General features: G+C 49.6%; 1 protein-coding gene across 1 annotated transcript; it reads left to right on the top strand.

Annotated features, from left to right (window-relative positions):
- The first annotated feature begins 654 nt into the window (after positions 1–654).
- Positions 655–22187, top strand: LOC123766056 (uncharacterized). Its single transcript, XM_045754900.2, has 3 exons — positions 655–682; positions 5714–5767; positions 20920–22187. Exons 1-3 carry the CDS (start codon positions 655–657, stop codon positions 22185–22187), a joined length of 1350 nt encoding a protein of 449 aa, XP_045610856.2.
- Positions 22188–25800: the final 3613 nt, after the last annotated feature.

Below are 25800 nucleotides of genomic sequence, written 5' to 3'. Positions count from 1 at the left end.
AGCTACAAGGCGGCGCCTCAAGACCACACCTGCTACACCTGCTACACAGTATTCAACACCCTCGCTGGTTACAGGTTCGGTCTCCAGACAGTCACCGGGAAGCTACACTTACGGGTGTAGTTCGCCCGTGATTATTACCGCCTTATTATGCAGTCACTGGCTGTGAATTATCTCATATTATCTGTTGCTCGTTGAGTCGATAATTTGGTTATTGACCTCAAATTCGTCGTTACATCCTTGATGCGTACGGTCCTTTTTTGCTTGCTTAGTTTGCTTGGAAATACTGAAAGTGTCTGAATGTCTTGTCCTGATTTAGAAGAGATCTGAGTGGTTAATGGACAGACGCTCGCTGCGGTTTCCCCAATTTTCGTGTTTGTTATTAAACTACCATTTCTCAACCCCATTTGCAATGTTGCATGATGGGCGGATGTTGGCGGAAGCTGGGAAGGTGGTGGATTGTTTTTTGTACAGATACTGCACCAGAACATTGTCCCCTGCTTACGAAACCTGTACATCTCTGCACGATCTGAGCGCCTTGGTTAACATTTATTGAACAGTTTATTCACTCAGAAGCGTTACGAAGTTACTTGTAACAACAATAACCTTGGGTTGTGAAGTGTGCAGGCTTCAACACTAAGTACATACTCAGTCGCCATGGTGAGAAGAAAGATGCAGAGGTTCCGTAAGTGAACTGGTAAACGGATCCTGGCGCAGCACTCAAAACCATCCAGCTGATGCTAACTCCGCAGCGAAGTCTTGAAATAATAATAACTGCGCGTAAAGGCTGCGCGGTGAAGGCCACAGTCGACCTGTCAGTGTTTTGGGCGGGACGAGACGAACGTCTGGGAGGTCTATGGTTGTTATTAATGATACTAAGTCACACCTGGCTAGTTGTTGTGTGTTGTCGTGCACACCTGGCTAGCTGTAGTGTTGTCGCGCACACCTGGCTACCTGTAGTGTTGTCGCGCACACCTGGCTACCTGTAGTGTGTTGTCCTGCACACCTGGCTAGCTGTAGTGTGTTGTCGTGCACACCTGGCTAGCTGTAGTGTTGTCCTGCACACCTGGCTAGCTGTAGTGTGTGTTGTCGTGCACACCTGGCTAGCTGTAGCAGATTGTACGTGTCGTCCGTGTCCCTTTGGCCGTGCCCGTCTTGTCGGATCCCTGTGGTTGTTTCCGTGTATTTGTCCCGGTGTAGTTCACAAGATATCCCATATCTTGTGATATGGGATATCTTGTGAGATATCCATAAGATATCCCGTCTTGCAATATCTTGTGACCGTCAAGCACGCAAGCCGCGCTGAATACCGCACCTCGACCCAGACCCCTCCCTCGCTCTGAGATCGCTACCACCATCTCCACATCTTGAGGTTATCTTGAGATGATTTCGGGGCTTTAGTGTCCCCGCGGCCCGGTCCTCGACCAGGCCTCCACCCCCAGGAAGTAGCCCGTGACAGCTGACTAACACCCAGGTACCTATTTTACTGCTAGGTAACAGGGGCATAGGGTGAAAGAAACTCTGCCCATTGTTTCTCCCCGGCGCCCGGGATCGAACCCGGGACCACAGGATCACAAGTCCAGCGTGCTGTTCTCTCGGCCGACCGGCTCCTTCATTCATTGATACATCAGCATCATATTAATAACAAAGCCATGTAGCAGCGTCAAACAGCCTGATTGACCAAACCTTCTACCCCCATCCCATGGTCAAAGACCGGGCCGCATGGATATTGATCCTCGTAAGCAAGAGGTTAAGTAATGTTGAGAGCAGCATTATCTCCACCACATCGCGGGTTAGGTATCGAGGCCGGAGCATAGTTTGGCCTACAGGCTTCCGCATGTATATATAAAACTCTTTGAGAGAGTCAGCAGATAATGACCATCACAGTGGTCACGTGGAAAGGTATTGAGGTCAATAATCAACGGTCATATGGTCAATATTGCAAGGTTTCGCGAATGGAAATTGTTTGGAGACTAAATGAAGAATTATTGCCATAACTGTGGTAGATGTGTACTCGCCTAATTGTACTCCCCTAGCTGTGCTTGTAGCGGTCGAGCTTTGGCTTTTTGGCTCCGCCTCTCAACTGTCAACATATGTGTGTGATAACCAGGATGCATACATGGCTGTCTGGCCTACATAGACAGGGTCAGAGAGCTGCTACAGTACATAAGCGAGCTGTTTGGAGAACCCGTTCACTGGATTGCCTCACCGTGAAAAATACAAAGAGGTTAACGTAACTCTAAGCGTCAGAAGCCTGGCTATCCTGCTATCCTACCAAGAGTCAGGCAGTGTGGTAAAAGTTTACGACAAGCATTTATTGTTATCCTTGAGTTAATTTTATTATTATTTTCAACCTCTCGCGAGCACAGGTGATAGATCAAATAAAGTGAAGAAGTAAATATATATTTTGGTACAGCCTGTTTACAATCTTAATTTTCCTTACTGATTTGATTTGTTGATTTTTGTCTCGCTATGAAGAATTTTCCGAGCCGTGTTACGAGTGCTTGTCACGTGTTCATATTTTGTAACACTGGGCTCTCATTTAGCCACCTGTGCATACAGGTGGCTATATGGTAACTGAATGGTAATTAAGTCAGGCCATTCACGCCTCTAACATCACTGCTACAGTGTAGTGAGGCAGGTCGCTGGTAGCCTCCTCACTTGGCGAAATGAACCAGTTGTTAGTGGTGGGACCAGTGTTGTGTTTCACACATTAGTGGTGGGACCAGTGTTGTGTTCTACACATTAGTGGTGGGACCAGTGTTGTGTTCTACACATTAGTGGTGGACCAGTGTTGTGTTCTACACATTAGTGGTGGGACCAGTGTTGTGTTCCACACATTAGTGGTGGGACCAGTGTTGTGTTCCACACATTAGTGGTGGGACCAGTGTTGTGTTCTACACATTAGTGGTGGGACCAGTGTTGTGTTCTACACATTAGTGGTGGACCAGTGTTGTGTTTCACACATTAGTGGTGGGACCAGTGTTGTGTTCCACACATTAGTGGTGGGACCAGTGTTGTGTTTCACACATTAGTGGTGGACCAGTGTTGTGTTCTACACATTAGTGGTGGGACCAGTGTTGTGTTCCACACATTAGTGGTGGGACCAGTGTTGTGTTCCACACATTAGTGGTGGGACCAGTGTTGTGTTTCACACATTAGTGGTGGACCAGTGTTGTGTTCCACACATTAGTGGTGGACCAGTGTTGTGTTCCACACATTAGTGGTGGGACCAGTGTTGTGTTTCACACATTAGTGGTGGGACCAGTGTTGTGTTTCACACATTAGTGGTGGGACCAGTGTTGTGTTCTACACATTAGTGGTGGGACCAGTGTTGTGTTCTACACATTAGTGGTGGACCAGTGTTGTGTTTCACACATTAGTGGTGGGACCAGTGTTGTGTTTCACACATTAGTGGTGGGACCAGTGTTGTGTTTCACACATTAGTGGTGGGACCAGTGTTGTGTTTCACACATTAGTGGTGGGACCAGTGTTGTGTTCTACACATTACGACCAGTGTTGTGTTCCACACATTAGTGGTGGGACCAGTGTTGTGTTCTACACATTAGTGGTGGGACCAGTGTTGTGTTTCACACATTAGTGGTGGGACCAGTGTTGTGTTTCACACATTAGTGGTGGACCAGTGTTGTGTTTCACACATTAGTGGTGGGACCAGTGTTGTGTTTCACACATTACGACCAGTGTTGTGTTCCACACATTAGTGGTGGACCAGTGTTGTGTCCCACACATTAGTGGTGGGACCAGTGTTGTGTTCCACACATTAGTGGTGGACCAGTGTTGTGTTTCACACATTACGACCAGTGTTGTGTTCCACACATTAGTGGTGGACCAGTGTTGTGTCCCACACATTAGTGGTGGGACCAGTGTTGTGTTCCACACATTAGTGGTGGACCAGTGTTGTGTTTCACACATTACGACCAGTGTTGTGTTCCACACATTAGTGGTGGACCAGTGTTGTGTCCCACACATTAGTGGTGGGACCAGTGTTGTGTTCCACACATTAGTGGTGGACCAGTGTTGTGTTCCACACATTAGTGGTGGGACCAGTGTTGTGTTCCACACATTAGTGGTGGGACCAGTGTTGTGTTCCACACATTAGTGGTGGGACCAGTGTTGTGTTCCACACATTAGTGGTGGGACCAGTGTTGTGTTCCACACATTAGTGGTGGACCAGTGTTGTGTTCCACACATTAGTGGTGGGACCAGTGTTGTGTTCCACACATTAGTGGTGGACCAGTGTTGTGTTCCACACATTAGTGGTGGACCAGTGTTGTGTTCTACACATTAGTGGTGGGACCAGTGTTGTGTTCTACACATTAGTGGTGGGACCAGTGTTGTGTTCCACACATTAGTGGTGGGACCAGTGTTGTGTTCCACACATTAGTGGTGGGACCAGTGTTGTGTTCCACACATTAGTGGTGGGACCAGTGTTGTGTTCCACACATTAGTGGTGGGACCAGTGTTGCGTTCCACACCTTACGTACATTATTAGTGTACCCCGGGTCCTTGTACCCCCGGGTCCTTGTACCCCCGGGGTCCTTGTACCCCCGGGTCCTTGTACCCCCGGGTCCTTGTACCCCGGGTCCTTGTACCCCCGGGTCCTTGTACCCCCGGGTCCTTGTACCCCCGGGGTCCTTGTACCCCCGGGGTCCTTGTACCCCCGGGGTCCTTGTACCCCGGGGTCCTTGTACCCCCGGATCCTTGTACCCCCGGGTCCTTGTACCCCCGGGTCCTTGTACTCCCGGGTCCTTGTACCCCGGGTCCTTGTATCTTACCTACTTGAGGGGATTCGACCCGGGCTAGCAAATATGACACAACTCCTCCTCATCAGCCACCAAACATATTGAAACACTCCTCAGATGTTTATACAAGCTTATGAGAAAGTTTGTGATGAAATTGTTTGAGTGTTAACGATCACAATGTTAATGGGTAATGTCGCCGGTCAGTTACAGGGAGGTGGTCCCAGCATTGTTTATTTAATATCCAGGTGGATCTTAAGTCGTCGTTGAAGATCTCGTAGGTCCGCGGGGCTCCGGTGGTCGTAGAAATACCCGTGAAGATTGTCCGAATAAACAAGGGGTGCAGACGGCGTGTCTAATCACCTTGGTAACGGCCATCTTGGTTAGCGTCCCTCTGAGAACTGCTTTGTACTTGCGTATTATGTACGAGTAATGGCCGAGCCGGGAATGATGGGAGGGGGGGGGGCTGGGTAGTTTACAGTCTTGAGTTTCTGTGTAATTTGGTGTGTGTGTGTGTGTGTGTGTGTGTGTACATATTCACATATTTGAACCTGCAGAATCAAGGTTTTAGCTCTTGGATCCCACCTTTCCAACCGTCGGTTGTCTAATGCAATGACACAGTGTCATTTTTTTTGTATCCCGCAAGAGATCTTCAACTCCCAGGTACCTAATTAATGTTAGGTGAAGAGGAGGGTCAGGTGAAACGTTAACCCAATATAATCCCCTATATTAACCAAACCGTTTCTGTCTCCCTCGGGGATCACATCTGAGGTCTTCGATTGTGAGCCGACGATGTGGTCTACTTTGCTACTGTGTGTGTGTGTGTGGGGGGGGGGGGGCTGTTGTCATAATAGTAGAATGTATACATGACTTCTTAAGTATCATAATTGATAAATTCTTGAAGTTACTCCTTTTATTATTTTTATTGTTAATTTTTATTATCTATATTTTTTCAGGTAAGTGCAAGAGATGCGAGACGGAACACTTCTACCTCAACGTCTCGGTGCAAGGTGAGGTACACCTGTACAGATTTGGGTACCTCCCCCCCTCCCCTGAGGTTAAACGACAGGTACCCCTTGGGGCAACACCAGGTAAACCCTGGGGTTACATCACAGGTAAACCCTGGGGTTACATCACGGGTAAACCCTGGGGTTACATCACGGGTAAACCCTGGGGTTACATCACGGGTAAACCCTGGGGTTACATCACGGGTAAACCCTGGGGTTACATCACGGGTAAACCCTGGGGTTACATCACGGGTAAACCCTGGGGTTACATCACGGGTAAACCCTGGGGTTACATCACGGGTAAACCCTGGGGTTACATCACGGGTAAACCCTGGGGTTACATCACGGGTAAACCCTGGGGTTACATCACGGGTAAACCCTGGGGTTACATCACGGGTAAACCCTGGGGTTACATCACGGGTAAACCCTGGGGTTACATCACGGGTAAACCCTGGGGTTACATCACGGGTAAACCCTGGGGTTACATCACGGGTAAACCCTGGGGTTACATCACGGGTAAACCCTGGGGTTACATCACGGGTAAACCCTGGGGTTACATCACGGGTAAACCCTGGGGTTACATCACGGGTAAACCCTGGGGTTACATCACGGGTAAACCCTGGGGTTACATCACGGGTAAACCCTGGGGTTACATCACGGGTAAACCCTGGGGTTACATCACGGGTAAACCCTGGGGTTACATCACGGGTAAACCCTGGGGTTACATCACGGGTAAACCCTGGGGTTACATCACGGGTAAACCCTGGGGTTACATCACGGGTAAACCCTGGGGTTACATCACGGGTAAACCCTGGGGTTACATCACGGGTAAACCCTGGGGTTACATCACGGGTAAACCCTGGGGTTACATCACGGGTAAACCCTGGGGTTACATCACGGGTAAACCCTGGGGTTACATCACGGGTAAACCCTGGGGTTACATCACGGGTAAACCCTGGGGTTACATCACGGGTAAACCCTGGGGTTACATCACGGGTAAACCCTGGGGTTACATCACGGGTAAACCCTGGGGTTACATCACGGGTAAACCCTGGGGTTACATCACGGGTAAACCCTGGGGTTACATCACGGGTAAACCCTGGGGTTACATCACGGGTAAGCCCTGGGGTTACATCACGGGTAAACCCTGGGGTTACATCACGGGTAAACCCTGGGGTTACATCACGGGTAAACCCTGGGGTTACATCACGGGTAAACCCTGGGGTTACATCACGGGTAAACCCTGGGGTTACATCACGGGTAAACCCTGGGGTTACATCACGGGTAAACCCTGGGGTTACATCACGGGTAAACCCTGGGGTTACATCACGGGTAAACCCTGGGGTTACATCACGGGTAAACCCTGGGGTTACATCACGGGTAAACCCTGGGGTTACATCACGGGTAAACCCTGGGGTTACATCACGGGTAAACCCTGGGGTTACATCACGGGTAAACCCTGGGGTTACATCACGGGTAAACCCTGGGGTTACATCACGGGTAAACCCTGGGGTTACATCACGGGTAAACCCTGGGGTTACATCACGGGTAAACCCTGGGGTTACATCACGGGTAAACCCTGGGGTTACATCACGGGTAAACCCTGGGGTTACATCACGGGTAAACCCTTGAGGTTACATCACAGGTCAACCCTGGGGGGTTACATCACAGGTCAACCCTGGGGGGTTACATCACAGGTCAACCCTGGGGGGTTACATCACAGGTCAACCCTGGGGGGTTACATCACAGGTCAACCCTTGAGGTTACATCACAGGTCAACCCTGGGGGGTTACATCACAGGTCAACCCTGGGGGGTTACATCACAGGTCAACCCTGGGGGGTTACATCACAGGTCAACCCTGGGGGGTTACATCACAGGTCAACCCTGGGGGGTTACATCACAGGTCAACCCTGGGGGGTTACATCACAGGTCAACCCTGGGGGGTTACATCACAGGTCAACCCTGGGGGGTTACATCACAGGTCAACCCTGGGGGGTTACATCACAGGTCAACCCTGGGGGGTTACATCACAGGTCAACCCTGGGGGGTTACATCACAGGTCAACCCTGGGGGGTTACATCACAGGTCAACCCTGGGGGGTTACATCACAGGTCAACCCTGGGGGGTTACATCACAGGTCAACCCTGGGGGGTTACATCACAGGTCAACCCTGGGGGGTTACATCACAGGTCAACCCTGGGGGGTTACATCACAGGTCAACCCTGGGGGGTTACATCACAGGTCAACCCTGGGGGGTTACATCACCGTGTTACCTGGAGAGAGATACAGAAGTTCTACTCCAACAAGCCCGACCTCTATCATATTTATTTTTAAAATTGGGTATCGAATTGGCTTCGACAGTTTCCTGTCTGTCCCACAGACAGGTGGTTATAAATAGGAGCTGCCTCGTATGGGCCAATAGGCCTTCTGCAGTTGCCTTTGTTCTTTTCTAGTCCGATGCATCTATTTACAACTATTAGACTTAACAAGTTCTTTTCGACATCCCTGTAACTCATCTGTGATTCCAATTTCCAATTATTTCGTCTCGTTCTACTGTTCCTTAATGTGAACGTTGGTTCTATATCTATCCCCCACTCTTCGCATCAAGAAGGGTCGGCTCCTATTCTGAATCCTAACGATTTCTTTGACGTCTGAAATACAGGGTTGTCTCTTGAGATTATCTTGATGATATCGGGGCTTCGCGTCCCTGCGGCCCGGTTCTCGACCAGGTCTCCTTTTAGTTACACATCCCCACGAAGCAGTCCGTAGCAGCTGTCTAACTCCCAGGTACCTATTTGCTGCTAGGTGAAGAGGTTCATCAAGGTGAAAGAAACTCTGGCCATTTGTTTCCGCCTCCACCGGAGATCGAACCAGGAACCTCAGGACTACGAATCCGAAGAACTGTCCACTCAGCTGTCAGGGTGAGAGAGAGAGAGGAATGGGAGGGATGGAGAGGGGAATGTGAGGGATGATGAGGGGATCGTAGGGAGGGGAGAGAGACTGATCAACCTAGACATAGTCACAGGTACCCCTTCTAGTCTCCGATAAAAGTAAAGTTGAGATGTTAAGAAATCTTGAGTGACTTTCGGTTGCAGGTGATGGTCGATTGTAGACCCAACCACTTGTACTGGTCGACAGAGCGGCCGGCCTCCCTTCTTGCAGGTTGGCGTTTGATCTTGGATGATCTAAGTGGCTGGGCACAGTTCCTTCCGTCCCGCCTCGGCCCCTTGTCCTTGTATCCCTTGCCAAGTACTTTATGGTAATACCGTCCTAGTGCCTTCTCCTGATACTTACCTTATCCTCAGGTTGCAGGTGAGGTGTGGTAGGGTCGGGTGACCTTGTATTCCAGGGGAGACCAATACACCCCCGCTCCTGTCATAGTGTGAAGGTGTTTTAGAGGAGGAAAGATGAGACGTTTTGCAGGTAGTGAGCAACGCTTGCGTGTGCTGGGAGGGCGCCGAGGAGACCATCCCTCACGCAGACTAAGATCATTTTGAAAAATTATATGATGATAAGTTAGTTTGTGGATAAGCAAAATAGTCGCAATGTGACTAGACAAATAGGCAATGAAAACTTATTTTACTGTTGGGTGGTATTGGGAGGGGGTTAGCGATTAAAGCCTCAAAGGGAAGCTCTGATTGTTGCACCAGACTGTTACTTGCGTACAGGCGGGCAGCGTCCCCAGCCACTCCCTGATAGAACAGCTGACCTCGGCAGCCACACTCTGGAGTGTGGCTACCGAGGTGGACACTGGAGTGCTTGTAATTTACCTAGATCACCCTATGCGCAGTTTGATCTCGGAGAGGGGGTTCAGCATCATCTATTTAGGGGTGCAACTCCAAAACTGGACGAATCCTGGACGAATCCAAGCTGGAAACATGTCTTGACACGTCGCTGGGAGCTTCCGTCGGCCGCGACGCTGGGGGGTCGCTGCCCCTCAGTCGACCCTTGACCTCTATCGAGAGCAGACATACCACTGCTCCCTCCAGCATGTCCTCTCAACTTAAATTACTTATTTTAGCACAATGGCTCAACAAATCTCTACCCTACATATACATATGCCCACTATGATCGCTGGGCACATGATCAAACACTGGTAGCTAAACTAACAACTGAATAAACAGGTTTACTCAGAGATCTATGACATAGGCCGCTCACTCCCTGGCCCTCAACATGGCGCTCACACAGGCCGCCCACAAAAATCGCTTTAAGACTGCTACACAAGTACACCAGTTGATTGACAGTTGAGAGGCGGGACCAAAGAGCCAAAGCTCAACCCCCGCAAGCACAAATAGGTGAGTACAAGGCATGTGAAGCTGTCATGTGAAGGGGGTCAAGTCTAATCCTGACTTGAGTACACGGTGTCGCCCGGAAGGCTTCACACAGAAACACCAGCTTGCTTCCTTCCTCTTGAAGGCACACAATTGGGGTTTCACAAAGCCACGACCAACAATCACTTCCAGTTCGCCACTAATATATCCAAATCACAGAGAAATGGTGTACTATGTCCCCAACAGCTTCCTCACACTTATAAACAAGTAGCCTTCACTCCAGCACTAACACAGGGAACTATATTCTTCCTCCTTCCAGAAGATCAACAGAGTACGACCACCTCTGACGACTGCTGTGACTCAAGTGAGGTCACGACGTCCTGCTAGCGTCACGTCATGTCACCAAAGTATCGACATCTCATTTAATGTCACTTATTACTAGACGCTCATCCTCTACACATATCTTAAAAATATTAACTGATATATTATATAATTTCTTTTTCTAACCTCTCAATTTCAGGTCCGGAAAGCAAAATAACGCTCACAGGGTAGACTCAGTCCACCCAGGCTACGTGGGGTCATAACAGTGAGTGGGTGGAGTGTGTGTGTACACATGTACTCGCCTGTTTGGTGAGTACACACACACACACACACACACACACACACACACACACACACACACACACACACAAAGAGCTCGGGGAGACATGATCACCACACACAAAATTCTGAGGGGAATTGACAGGGTAGACAAGGATGGATTATTCAACACGGGTGGTACACGAACAAGGGGACATAGGTGGAAGGTGAATACCCAAATGAGCCACAGAGACGTCAGAAAGAACTTTTTCAGTGTCAAAGTAGTTAACAGGTGGAATGCACTAGGAAGTGATGTGGTGGAGGCTGACTCCATACACAGTTTCAAATGTAGATATGATAGAGCCCAGTAGGTTCAGGAATCTGTACATCAGTTGATTGACAGGTGAGAGGCGGGACCAAAGAGCCATAGTTCAAACCCCGCAAACATAACTAGGTGAGTAGACCAGTAAAAGAAATTGTGTTTTGGTGAGTGGGTTGTTGGACAGGGTTGTTAGGGTAGGAGGGGGGGGTTGTTAGTCTAGAAGGGGGGGGGTTGTTAGGCTTGGAGGGGGGGTTGTTTGGGTAGGAGGGGGGTTGTTAGGCTAGAAGGGGGGGGAGTTGGAGAGAGCAAGAGGGCGAGACTCCAAGAAGGCCGTCAGGTCGTCCACCGGGCGGCCAGGTTACCTTGTCTGGCAGGTGGTGATGACAGTGGCGGGGGCGGCAGGTAATTGTCTTTGCGACGCGCCTGTCACTCATCACTGAGGAAGGGTCAGTACTAAGCTCTCGAGGCTAGGGAGGTAGGGTGTGTGTGTGTGTGGGTGTGTGTGTGTGTGTGTGTGTGTGTGTGTGTGTGTGGTGGGTGTGTGTGTGGGGGGGGGGAGGTGTGTGTTTACCTAGTTGTGTTTGCGGGGGTTGAGCTTTGCTCTTTCGGCCCGCCTCTCAACTGTCAATCAACTGTTTACTAACTACTCCCCCCCCCCAGGAAGCAGCCCGTGACAGCTGACTAACTCCCAGGTACCTATTTACTGCTAGGTAACAGGGGCATTCAGGGTGAAAGAAACTTTGCCCATTTGTTTCTGCCTCGTGCGGGAATCGAACCCGCACCACAGAATTAAGTCCTGCGTGCTATCCACCAGGCTACCAGGCCCCAATGTGTGTGTGGGGGGGGGGGGAGGGGGCTCTTGGAATATAGCCACGTTAGTTCGTACGACAGTTACGTGCAAACATGCACAAGAAGTGGATTTAAATATTTTTTACTTAAATAATTTAATGTTTCACGTATATTTAAATCCATTGTTAGTGATTATTTCTTTCCATTCAGTAACGTCTGCAAGGATTAGTGGCTTCGGTTCTACTTAAAATTATAAACTCAACATGTACCACATATTCAGTTTCTTCTTATATGGATCATAATTACTCTTTATCTCGGTAATTTCTGTTGTTACTAACTAGCAGAGATGAGACTCGTGTCAAAGATGAGTGAATATTGAGCAGTACAACAGCTTGCATGAGGCATACAAGGACGGTAATGTCACTCGGCCAGTTGGTGTCTGTTGTAGTCACATACACCAGCAGTTGGTGGCTGTTGTAGTCACATACACCAGCAGTTGGTGTCTGTTGTAGTCACATACACCAGCAGTTGGTGACTGTTGTAGTCACATACACCAGCAGTTGGTGACTGTTGTAGTCACATACACCAGCAGTTGGTGACTGTTGTAGTCACATACACCAGCAGTTGGTGACTGTTGTAGTCACATACACCAGCAGTTGGTGACTGTTGTAGTCACATACACCAGCAGTTGGTGACTGTTGTAGTCACATACACCAGCAGTTGGTGACTGTTGTAGTCACATACACCAGCAGTTGGTGTCTGTTGTAGTCACATACACCAGCAGTTGGTGACTGTTGTAGTCACATACACCAGCAGTTGGTGACTGTTGTAGTCACATACACCAGCAGTTGGTGACTGTTGTAGTCACATACACCAGCAGTTGGTGTCTGTTGTAGTCACATACACCAGCAGTTGGTGTCTGTTGTAGTCACATACACCAGCAGTTGGTGACTGTTGTAGTCACATACACCAGCAGTTGGTGACTGTTGTAGTCACATACACCAGCAGTTGGTGACTGTTGTAGTCACATACACCAGCAGTTGGTGACTGTTGTAGTCACATACACCAGCAGTTGGTGACTGTTGTAGTCACATACACCAGCAGTTGGTGTCTGTTGTAGTCACATACACCAGCAGTTGGTGACTGTTGTAGTCACATACACCAGCAGTTGGTGACTGTTGTAGTCACATACACCAGCAGTTGGTGTCTGTTGTAGTCACATACACCAGCAGTTGGTGACTGTTGTAGTCACATACACCAGCAGTTGGTGACTGTTGTAGTCACATACACCAGCAGTTGGTGACTGTTGTAGTCACATACACCAGCAGTTGGTGACTGTGTGGAATATTTTCCATGGCGTCTTCGCACAAACAGTAGCATGTTGACAGTGGAAGCAAGATGATAAGACACGCTGAGGAAGTCACACACCTACACAACGTGATAAGAGGCAGCAATCCCTGTGTACCATGTACTTATGGTACATGGTACACCTGGATAATCACCCATAGAAGGCCATTCTCCATTAATGTGGGTACGAACACTCACATTGTAGGATTTTGACCTCTGCAAAATAGACTGGGTGAATGTAACGTAACACGAATTAAATGAACAAATCCACAAGGGCCGTGAGGAGGATTCGAACCTGCGTCCGGGAGCATGTAGTAACAGGAATTTCTTGACGACGTTGTTCCCGACTCCCCCCATCCCCTTTATACAACTTGTGAACTAGCCCACCCGAGGTGACAACACTCGAGGTGTTGACAACAGAAGAGGGCATGATACACCACATGCAGGTAGTAGACCAACTCATCCCTGCATGTTGTAACTGTATCCTGATACGGCATTCACCGCTGGTAACACTTGTAAATATCCACGACCACGACGACTACCTTTGTGGACACTGCCCAGGAATGAGGTTATCTTGAGGTTATCTTGAGATGATTTCGGGATATTTAGTGTCCCCGCAGCCCAGTCCTTGACTAGGCCTTCACCCCAAGGAAGCAGCCCGTGACAGCTGACTAACTGCCTGGTACCTATTTACTGCTAGGTAACAGGGGCATCAGGGTGAAAGAAACTCTGCCCATTGTTTCTCGCCGGCGCCCGGGATCGAACCCGGGACCACAGGATCGTGCGTCCAGTGTTCTGTCCACTCAGCCGAGAAGAATTTCCAAAATAACTCCCGAATGGAATTAATATAACAGCTCAAGACAATGTGATATCGTCCCGTGTTGCTTCAATGATCTTTACTTGTTCCAAAATGTGTGCACAGACGGAGAAGGAAGCGAGAAAATAAGTTGGATAACTAAGGTAATAAAAGGGCATTACCATCAACTCTCAACCTCTGGAACAGGTGTCGGTCCACCAAGAATATCATAGAATGCGAGACGTCAACCCGTTCTCGCAAATTCGTAAAGTCAATATTGACTTATTAACTACGTGCATAGGTGATATACTAAACGTAATAGATACCCCTAAAAAGATTCATAGAAAACACCGACCTTACCTAACCTTGTTAGTGTCTTAAGATAAGCATCTTATTGCTTCGTAATTACAATTATTACTTAACCTATACCTATTATAGGTTTGGTAATAATTGTAATTACGAAGCAATAAGATGCTTATCTTAAGATACTAACAAGGTTAGGTAAGGTCGGTGTTTTCTATGAATCTTTTTAGGGGTATCTATTACGTTTAGTATATCACCTATGCACATATTAAATAAGTCAATATTGACTTATTAAATTTGCGAGAACGGGTTGGAGACGTACAAGGGGCATAAAATACAACCTCGCAGGAAATCACTTGAGGCAAAAGAAAAACCAGGAAGGGAAACTTGCTCGTATCATTAAGCCACCAAGTCCTTGTTATCCTTACACTAGTAGACGACTCCAGACAGTGTGGGAGCCTTGTGAGATGAGTGTTATAACTGACGGTAAAGAGGCAGCCGAGGCTGCATAAATACTTCATTATTCACACTAGAAAAGTCAGACAACATCGCGACATAAGTTTGAAGCAGGAGAAGTGTATGTGTGTGTTAAGACATGTGATCATCACATGGGACATGATCGGGAAGAACTTTGACAAATTACAAGAATCGGAAGTTCTAGGTGTTGTTGGAGTTAACAACCATTTACCAGATCGTCGTATAAAAATCGCTCACCAGCTGGCCAATGAACTGTAACACTGAACAAATTATGATTAGTGGAGAAATTTACAAACTACCGGCTTCCTGTCCCCATAGAGGCCACTTGTGACCTTCAGGTAAGGGTAAATTCACATAAATCTGCACATGGTTACAACAGCAGTTATGTGTACCTGCAGGTGGTGGTTGGAGCAGTTGTATGTACCTGCAGGTGGTGATAGCAGCAGTTGTGTGTACCTGCAGGTGGTGATAGCAGCAGTTGTGTACACCTGCAGGTGGTGATTGCAGCAGTTGTATGTACCTGCAGGTGGTGATAGCAGCAGTTGTGTGTACCTGCAGGTGGTGATAGCAGCAGTTGCGTGTACCTGCAGGTGGTGATAGCAGCAGTTGTGTGTACCTGCAGGTGGTGATAGCAGCAGTTGTGTGTACCTGCAGGTGGTGATAGCAACAGTTGTGTACACCTGCAGGTGGTGATAGCAGCAGTTGTGTGTACCTGCAGGTGGTGATAGCAGCAGTTGTGTGTACCTGCAGGTGGTGAAAGCAGCAGTTGTGTGTACCTGCAGGTGGTGATAGCAGCAGTTGTGTGTACCTGCAGGTGGTGATAGCAGCAGTTGTGTGTACCTGCAGGTGGTGATAGCAACAGTTGTGTACACCTGCAGGTGGTGATAGTAGCAGTTGTATGTACCTGCAGGTGGTGATAGCAACAGTTGTGTACACCTGCAGGTGGTGATTGCAGCAGTTGTATGTACCTGCAGGTGGTGATAGCAGCAGTTGTGTGTACCTGCAGGTGGTGATAGCAGCAGTTGTGTGTACCTGCAGGTGGTGATAGCAACAGTTGTGTACACCTGCAGGTGGTGATTGGAGCAGTTGTGTGTACCTGCAGGTGGTGATTGGAGCAGTTGTGTGTACCTGCAGGTGGTGATTGGAGCAGTTGTGTGTACCTGCAGGTGGTGATAGCAGCAGTTGTGTGTACCTGCAGGTGGTGATAGCAGCAGTTGTGTGTACCTGCAGGTGGTGATAGCAGCAGTTGTGTGTACCTGCAGGTGGTGATAGCAGCAGTTGTGTGTACCTGCAGGTGGTGATAGCAGCAGTTGTGTGTACCTGCAGGTGGTGATAGCAGCAGTTGTGTGTACCTGCAGGTGGTGATAGCAGCAGTTGTGTGTACCTGCAGGTGGTGATAGCAGCAGTTGTGTGTACCTGCAGGTGGTGATAGCAGCAGTTGTGTGTACCTGCAGGTGGTGATAGCAGCAGTTGTGTGTACCTGCAGGTGGTGATTGCAGCAGTTGTGTGTTCTTGGGTCGTGTCTGGTTCTGGTGGTTGCCAGGTATTGTTTGGTGGTTGAAGATGGAGGCGGGTGTGACCCCTGAGTTGTGGGCTGCCCTGAGGGCTGAGTAAGGCTGCAGGAAGGTGTGAAGCGGTTGTGTGTCGCCTCAAGATATAATGTGGGATGAGAACCTTGAGAAAATCATGTACGTATCACATACTATGATAAGGATCTTAAGAAGACGCTGGAAAGGCCTGTGCTACCTTCAGAGCATCCCATACACTGGAGGAGGACGAGTATAACAAGGCAGTAATAGTTCTCCTTAAAGGTAAGACTGCCAGAGGAGTGCAAAAAAGAGGATAGGAAAACCTTGGTTGTTTGTTTGACGCGTCAGACAAGAACAGGTGACGGGCGCTTTCGGGCTTTCGAAATTTAGTCCATTGGCTGCGGACTCTTCTCTTTATTCAGTTTTACACGATAATATGTAGTATTTTCTGCTTTATGAGATCTTACCAACTTTTCATTAACAGTACAAAGTAAAACAAATAGTTTTAACAAACTTGTATAGGTCTTACTAATAACTGAAAATCGTCAAAAATATAGGTAGCTACAAGGGAATTTGTTACAGAATGCTTGTAGACACAAGGTCAATGTTTTCAATGTAAACACAGTGTTAGATTTGTGTATACCATGTCCACCAATCCATTGATAATTTGAAATGACCTAAAACATTCTGTAGCAATTTGAAATTTTAAGTTTGATGTCCAAGGTTCACGATAGTGATCTTGGAAGGGAACTGAAATATGTTTACTTTTGAAATTCATCATTCTGCATTAATTTGTCAGCAGCGTGACGTAGCTGACTGTTCCAGCCTGTCAGTCAGCCGGTTCTGTCAGAGCTTGACATGTAGCAATTGTTTTTTTAATTCACTACTTGACATACAGTGCCAAAGCGAAAGGTATACTTTGACATTATAAAGGGTTATATATGTATATTTTAGGAAATACACATGAATATGAGAGTTTCGTGAGACGAAGTTTTGGGCGTTTTCTGCCCTTCTTCAAATAGTTCCAACGTCACTCCAGAGTTTGCAATCCAGGAGGGGGAAATGGAGATGTTGCAAGCAATGCGAAGTGAATCAGGTCTGGTAAGTGGTGGGGGGGGGGGGGGGGAATCAAGTCCTTGGTAGCGGTGGAAACGATGAATGGTTAGGAGCGAGGCTCTGAGGCAAAACTATAGGATAGGTAGAGACTTGGGTCGTGGGATAGGAAGGGATCCCTGTCCTGCGTGGCGTTCTTCTCACACGTCCCTCACCATAACGTCACATCACAGACCTATACGACCACATCACCATACCATCACAGACCTATACCACCACGTCACCATACCATCACAGACCTATACGACCACATCACCATACCATCACAGACCTATACGACCACGTCACCATACCATCACAGACCTATACGACCACATCACCATACCAACACAGACCTATACCACCACGTCACCATACCATCACAGACCTATACGACCACGTCACCATACCATCACAGACCTATACGACCACATCACCATACCATCACAGACCTATACGACCACGTCACCATACCATCACAGACCTATACGACCACATCACCATACCATCACAGACCTATACCACCACGTCACCATACCATCACAGACCTATACGACCACGTCACCATACCATCACAGACCTATACGACCACGTCACCATACCATCACAGACCTATACCACCACGTCACCATACCATCACTAAACACTAACATCACCACCTTGTCATTAACGAAAACTAATTGCTGAATATATTCCAATAATTCGAGTATAACTCGTCATTAAAACACAATTAATAAACGCCTCCATTACCACAATCGCCGAAACCTCGACAAATTTAATTATTTGTTGATGAGGAATATCTCTTTATATGGAGTCTTTGAGTTAGCGGTTGTGAAGCGTGTGAGGTGCCGGAGCCGCGTGCAGAACACGCGGCTGTAATTGTGGGATTAGCGGCTGTAATTGTGGGATTAGCGGCTGTAATTGTGGGATTAGCGGCTGTAATTGTGGGATTAGTGGCTGTAATTATCCCTGTAGTGTCCGCGGCTCCCTCCCTTATTTATCAGTCTGTAAATACAAGCTGGGGACTCAGCCGAGGATAATTCTGATAATTTATTACACTGGGCGACGTTAAGATGCGTGTTTAGGGGTCGAGGTTGGTGGTGGTGGGGTGGTGATGGTACTCGTCTGGACGGTCTTGTAGGGACGGGCTCGGCCCCCCTCTAGTCTAGTCCCGCCTTGCCAGGCCTGCGTGGCTCCTAGCCCAGCCTTGTGAAGCCCATTCAGCCCCACACACGCTCCAAAAACACCAACCCGTTCTCGCAAATTTAATAAGTCAATATTGACTTGTTAAATATGTGCATAGGTGACATACTAAACATAATAGTTTCCCTTGAAAAGCTTCATAGAAAACACCGACCTTACCTAACCTACTTAGTATGTTAAGATAAGCATCTTATTGCTTCGTAATTACAATTATTACCTAACCTATACCTATAATAGGTTAAGTAACAATTGTAATTACGAAGCTATAAGATGCTTATTTTAACATACTAAGTAGGTTAGGTAAGGTCGGTGTTTTCTATGAAGCTTTTCAAGGGAAACTATTATGTTTAGTATGTCACCTATGCACGCAACTAATAAGTCAATATTGACTTATTAAATTTGCGAGAACGGATTGAAAACACACACCAGACCACACACATCACACCACACACACCACACCACACACCACACACACACACACACACCACACACACACACACACACACACACACACACACACACACACCACACACACACCACACACACACCACACACACACACACCACACACACACACACCACACACACACACACCACACACACACACACACCACACACACCACACACACACACCACACACACACACACACACACACACACACACACACACACACACACACACACACACACACACACACACACACACACACACCCACCAAGCAAATGTAATGTAATGAAGATAGGAGTAGGAAGCAGGAGACCAGATACAAGGTATCACTTGGGAGATGAAATACTTCAAGAGTCCGAGAGAGAGAGAAAGACCTGGGGGTTGATATCACGCCAGATCTGTCCCCTGAAGCTCATATCAAGAGGATAACATCAGCAGCATATGCCAGGCTGGCTAACATAAGAACGGCCTTTAGAAACTTGTGTAAGGAATCTTTCAGAACATTATATACCACATATGTCAGACCAATCCTGGAGTATGCGGCTCCAGCATGGAGTCCATATCTAGTCAAGCATAAGACTAAACTGGAAAAGGTTCAAAGGTTTGCCACCAAACTAGTACCCGAGCTGAGAGGTATGAGCTACGAGGAGAGACTACGGGAATTGAACCTCACTTCGTTGGAAGACAGAAGAGTTAGGGGGGACATGATCACCACATTCAAGATTCTCAAGGGAATCGACAGGGTTGATAAAGATAGGCTATTTAACACAAGGGGCACACGCACTAGGGGACACAGGTGGAAACTGAGTGCCCAAATGAGCCACAGAGATATTAGAAAGAACTTTTTTAGTGTCAGAGTGGTTGACAAATGGAATGCATTAGGAAGCAATGTGGTGGAGGCTGACTCCATACACAGTTTCAAGTGTAGATATGATAGAGCCCAATAGGTTCAGGAACCTGTACACCTGTTGATTGACGGTTGAGAGGCGGGACCAAAGAGCCAGAGCTCAACCCCCGCAAACACAACTAGGTGAGTACAACTAGGTGAGTACACCACACACACACACACACCACACACACACACACACCACACACACACACACACACACACACCACACACACACACACCACACACACACACACACACACACACACACACACCACACACACCACACACACACACACACACACCACACACACACACCACACACACACACCACACACACACACCACACACACACACCACACACACACACCACACACACACACACACACACACACACACACACACACACACACACACACACACACACACACACACACACACACACACCACACACACACCACACACACACCACACACACACCACACACACACACCACACACACACACCACACACACACCACACACACCACACACACACCACACACACACCACACACACACCACACACACACCACACACACACACACGCACCCACACACACACACACCACACACACCACACACACCCAGGAAGCAGCCCGTAGCAGCTGTCTAACTCCCAGGTACCTATTTACTGCTAGGTACCAGGTGCATCAGGATGAAAGAAACTCTACCCATTTTGTTTCTGCCATCACCAGGAAACGAACCCGGCCCTAGGATTACGAGTCCAGAGAGCTGTCCAATCAACTATCAGGCCCGTGTGTGTAAGAGAAATATATATAGTAGACATTGAGGAAAAATAAATTGGTTAGAAAGGCGGGATCCAAGAGCGAATAGCTCGATTCTGCAGATACAAATAGTACATATAAATAGTACATACAAATAGTACATATAAATAGTACATACAAATACTACATATAAATAGTACATACAAATAGTACATACAAATAGTACATACAAATAGTACATACAAATAGTACATACACAGACCTCCGACCTAGCAAGTGCTACACGGTGCCCAAACACGCACAAGAGCCACTAGCTAAGAGGAATATGCCTCTTATAAGAGGACTACAGAGTGCGTACCTCATCTTACAAGTGTTGGTCTCTCTCTGCCCCTCACACACCTTCACAGGCTGTACAAGCTGAGCAAGTACAAGCTGAGCAAGTACAAGCTGAGCAAGTACAAGCTGAACACGGACAAGCTGAACACGGACAAGCTGTACAAGTACAAGCTGAACACGTACAAGCTGAACACGTACAAGCTGAACGCGTACAAGCTGAACGCGTACAAGCTGTACAAGTACAAGCTGAACACGGACAGGCTGAACACGTACAAGCTGGACACGTACAAGCTGAAAACGTACAAGCTGGACACGGACAGGCTGAACACGTACAAGCTGAACACGTACAAGCTGAACACGGACAGGCTGAACACGTACAAGCTGGACACGTACAAGCTGAACACGTACAAGCTGGACACGTACAAGCTGAACACGTACAAGCTGGACACGTACAAGCTGGACACGTACAAGCTGAACACGTACAAGCTGAACACGTACAAGCTGAACGCGTACAAGCTGAACGCGTACAAGCTGTACAAGTACAAGCTGAACACGGACAGGCTGAACACGTACAAGCTGGACACGTACAAGCTGAACACGTACAAGCTGGACACGTACAAGCTGAACACGTACAAGCTGAACACGTACAAGCTGGACACGTACAAGCTGAACACGTACAAGCTGTACAAGTACAAGCTGAACACGGACAAGCTGAACACGTACAAGCTGAACACGGACAAGCTGAACACGGACAAGCTGAACACGTACAAGCTGGACACGTACAAGCTGAACACGTACAAGCTGAACACGTACAAGCTGGACACGTACAAGCTGGACACGTACAAGCTGGACACGTACAAGCTGAACAAGTACAAGCTGAACAAGGACAAGCTGAACACGTACAAGCTGAACACGTATAAGCTGAACACGTATAAGCTGAACACGTACAAGCTGAACACGTACAAGCTGAACACGTATAAGCTGAACACGTACAAGCTGAACAAGGACAAGCTGAACACGTACAAGCTGAACACGGACAAGCTGGACACGTACAAGGACAAGCTGAACAAGGACAAGCTGGACACGTACAAGGACAAGCTGAACAAGGACAAGCTGTACAAGTACAAGCTGGGACCTGCTGGGAGTGGTGGGCACCAAGGATGTGCGCACAAATATTATAATCACCACGTCTCCTTCAACGCGTTTCCTAATGCCTTTGTGTCGGAAGTCTCCGCTGGAGACATAATCCCCGCCCGCCCGACCAATCGTCGCCTGGTTTGAGAGTCGCCGGATTTTGCGATTGGTGGAAGGTGTGTGGTGTTAGGTGGGATGGTGAGCGACGGCTCCGGACGTGTTAAACCGACGCGACAGTCTAAATATTAACATTGGGCTCGGGTGAACCCGAGAATAGAGGGTGATAATTAGAGGGTGGGCTCTAGACGGGGCCCGCGCGCCTCTCTCGCTCTCTCAATGGCAATCCAGCTGTTCCACTACCTCAATTGCGATTGGTCGAGGGACTGGCATGGGCGATAATTAGGAAAACTCGAGGCGCTCCGTGTGCATATGTCCGCCAATCAGGTTGGAGAGAAGTTATGGCTGTGGATTTTGATTGGTCGGGGATGTGGCCGAGTCGAAGGACATTGTGGATTTCTGGAGCTTTCATCGGAGATTTAAGGGTAATGAAAGGGTTGGGGGGGGGGGCAGGCCGAGGCGTTAGGGTTGCCAACCCTAAATATCATCGCTCGGGTTCCAGTTCCGAGCGATCGTTCCTTGTGGGAATATTTACCGCCATGGCAGCCGAGCGACGCCTCGTGTCCTTTCAGGCTCACTGCAATTTATGATATATTGAGTTTGGTGCGTATTTTGTAATAATTATTGTGATATATGGCGGTACAGCGCTGAATACTTCATGACAATATATTTGCTGAGTCAACCCGAGTTGTGAAGCAGGTGATGGGTGACACTGGTGGCGGGGGGGGGGGGGGGGGGGGGGCGGGGGTGTTGCATGTAGGGTGTGGGGGAGGGGAGGGTTTGTTGCATGTAGGGTGGGGGGGGACATTGTAGTACTGGAGGTGGTGACCAGTGTCACGAAGAGGGAAGGTTGCGAGCACTGACTCACTGCATGATGAGTACGGCAGGGGAGGAGGATGAGACGCCCCACTCCCACAGCTGGTTGCCCAAGATGAGACGCCCCGCTCCCACAGCTGGTGGCCCAAGATGAGACGCCCCGCTCCCACAGCTGGTGGCCCAAGATGAGACGCCCCGCTCCCACAGCTGGTGGCCCAAGATGAGACGCCCCACTCCCACAGCTGGTGGCCCAAGATGAGACGTCCCGCTCCCACAGCTGGTGGCCCAAGATGAGACGCCCCACTCCCACAGCTGGTGGCCCAAGATGAGACGCCCCACTCCCACAGCTGGTGGCCCAAGATGAGACGCCCCACTCCCACAGCTGGTGGCCCAAGATGAGACGCCCCGCGCCCACAGCTGGTGGCCCAAGATGAGACGCCCCGCGCCCACAGCTGGTGGCCCAAGATGAGACGCCCCGCTCCCACAGCTGGTGGCCCAAGATGAGACGCCCCACTCCCACAGCTGGTGGCCCAAGATGAGACGCCCCACTCCCACAGCTGGTGGCCCAAGATGAGACGCCCCACTCCCACAGCTGGTGGCCCAAGATGAGACGCCCCGCTCCCACAGCTGGTGGCCCAAGATGAGACGCCCACTCCCACAGCTGGTGGCCCAAGATGAGACGCCCCACTCCCACAGCTGGTGGCCCAAGATGAGACGCCCCACTCTCACAGCTGGTGGCCCAAGATGAGACGCCCCACTCCCACAGCTGGTGGCCCAAGATGAGACGCCCCACTCTCACAGCTGGTGGCCCAAGATGAGACGCCCCACTCCCACAGCTGGTGGCCCAAGATGAAACGCCCCACTCCCTTAGCTGGTGGCCCAAGATGAGACGCCCCACTCCCACAGCTGGTGGCCCAAGATGAGACGCCCCGCTCCCACAGCTGGTGGCCCAAGATGAGACGCCCCGCTCCCACAGCTGGTGGCCCAAGATGAGACGCCCCACTCCCACAGCTGGTGGCCCAAGATGAGACGCCCCGCTCCCACAGCTGGTGGCCCAAGATGAGACACCCCGCTCCCACAGCTGGTGGCCCAAGATGAGACGCCCCGCTCCCACAGCTGGTGGGCCAAGATGAGACGCCCCACTCCCACTGCTGGTGGCCCAAGATGAGACGCCCCACTCCCACAGCTGGTGGCCCAAGATGAGACGCCCCGCTCCCACAGCTGGTGGCCCAAGATGAGACGCCCCGCTCCCACAGCTGGTGGCCCAAGATGAGACGCCCCGCTCCCACAGCTGGTGGCCCAAGATGAGACGCCCCACTCCCACAGCTGGTGGCCCAAGATGAGACGCCCCACTCCCACAGCTGGTGGCCCAAGATGAGACGCCCCGCTCCCACAGCTGGTGGCCCAAGATGAGACGCCCCACTCCCTTAGCTGGTGGCCCAAGATGAGACGCCCCACTCCCACAGCTGGTGGCCCAAGATGAGACGCCCCGCTCCCACAGCTGGTGGCCCAAGATGAGACGCCCCACTCCCACAGCTGGTGGCCCAAGATGAGACGCCCCACTCCCTTAGCTGGTGGCCCAAGATGAGACGCCCCGCTCCCACAGCTGGTGGCCCAAGATGAGACGCCCCGCTCCCACAGCTGGTGGCCCAAGATGAGACGCCCCGCTCCCACAGCTGGTGGCCCAAGATGAGACGCCCCGCTCCCACAGCTGGTGGCCCAAGATGAGACGCCCCGCTCCCACAGCTGGTGACCCAAAAGTTTGAATCTACTGAATAGAAATCACTACCCACTATACATGATTCCTAGATGAAATATTGACCAGAAATTACCCCCCCCCCCCAGCAGAAAACCACTACATACATACATACAAATGACTAATAACGCCTGACCCTGACACACAGTACTCTAATATGTACTATAACACCCGAGTGCGTATATGAACGCTACATACTATCCATCTATAGACAACCATATATGCTGAAATACTTGTGAAAAACGTCTCGCGCACACACTCGGTTCCCTGACAGAGAGAGAGCGATCTTAGCTTAGTTGCCAACACTCACACATGGTGTCAGCAAGGCGGACAGCCCGCCTGCTGTCATAACTCACACAGTATTTCCCATTCCTTAACCGTTTCTTTCACCTGTGCCTTTGCATCTTCGTTGCGCTCTCTCTCTCTCTCTCTCTCTCTCTCTCTCTCTCTCTCTCTCTCTCTCTCTCTCTCTCTCTCTCTCTCTCTCTCTCTCTCTCTCTCTCTCTCTCCAACTCCCTTATCTCTCTTTCTCTCTCTCTCCAACTCCCTAATCTCTCTCTCTCTCCAACTCCCTAATCTCTCTCTCTCTCCAACTCCCTAATCTCTCTCTCTCTCCAACTCCCTAATCTCTCTCTCCAACTCCCTAATCTCTCTCCCTCTCTGTCTCCTCCTCCCTAATCTTTCTCCCTGTCTCCCCTCCCTAGTCTCTCTCCCCTCCCTCCCTCTCCCCTCCCTAATCTCTCTCCCCTCCCTAATCTCTCTCCCCTCCCTAATCTCTCTTAGACCAGAGGGGGGAGGAGTGTGGGGCAGGCGGAGGGGGGGGGGGAGTGTGGGGCAGGCGGAGGGGGGGAGTGTGGGGCAGGCGGAGGGGGGGAGTGTGGGGCAGGCGGAGGGGGGGGGGGAGTGTGGGGCAGGCGGAGGGGGGGGGGGAGTGTGGGGCAGGCGGAAGGGGGAGTGTGGGGCAGGCGGAGGGGGGACCCGGACCCCATCATCCTTGACAACCATCCGATCCAATATGCGGAGGTACGCAGAATACTGGGACTTATGATAAATAGAACAGGGATACAAATT

This window comes from Procambarus clarkii, chromosome 9 (genome assembly GCF_040958095.1).
Source record: "Procambarus clarkii isolate CNS0578487 chromosome 9, FALCON_Pclarkii_2.0, whole genome shotgun sequence".
NCBI lineage: Eukaryota > Metazoa > Arthropoda > Malacostraca > Decapoda > Cambaridae > Procambarus > Procambarus clarkii.
The sequence above is the reverse complement of the archived record's forward strand: the minus strand, read 5'-3'. Positions and strand labels throughout refer to the sequence as shown.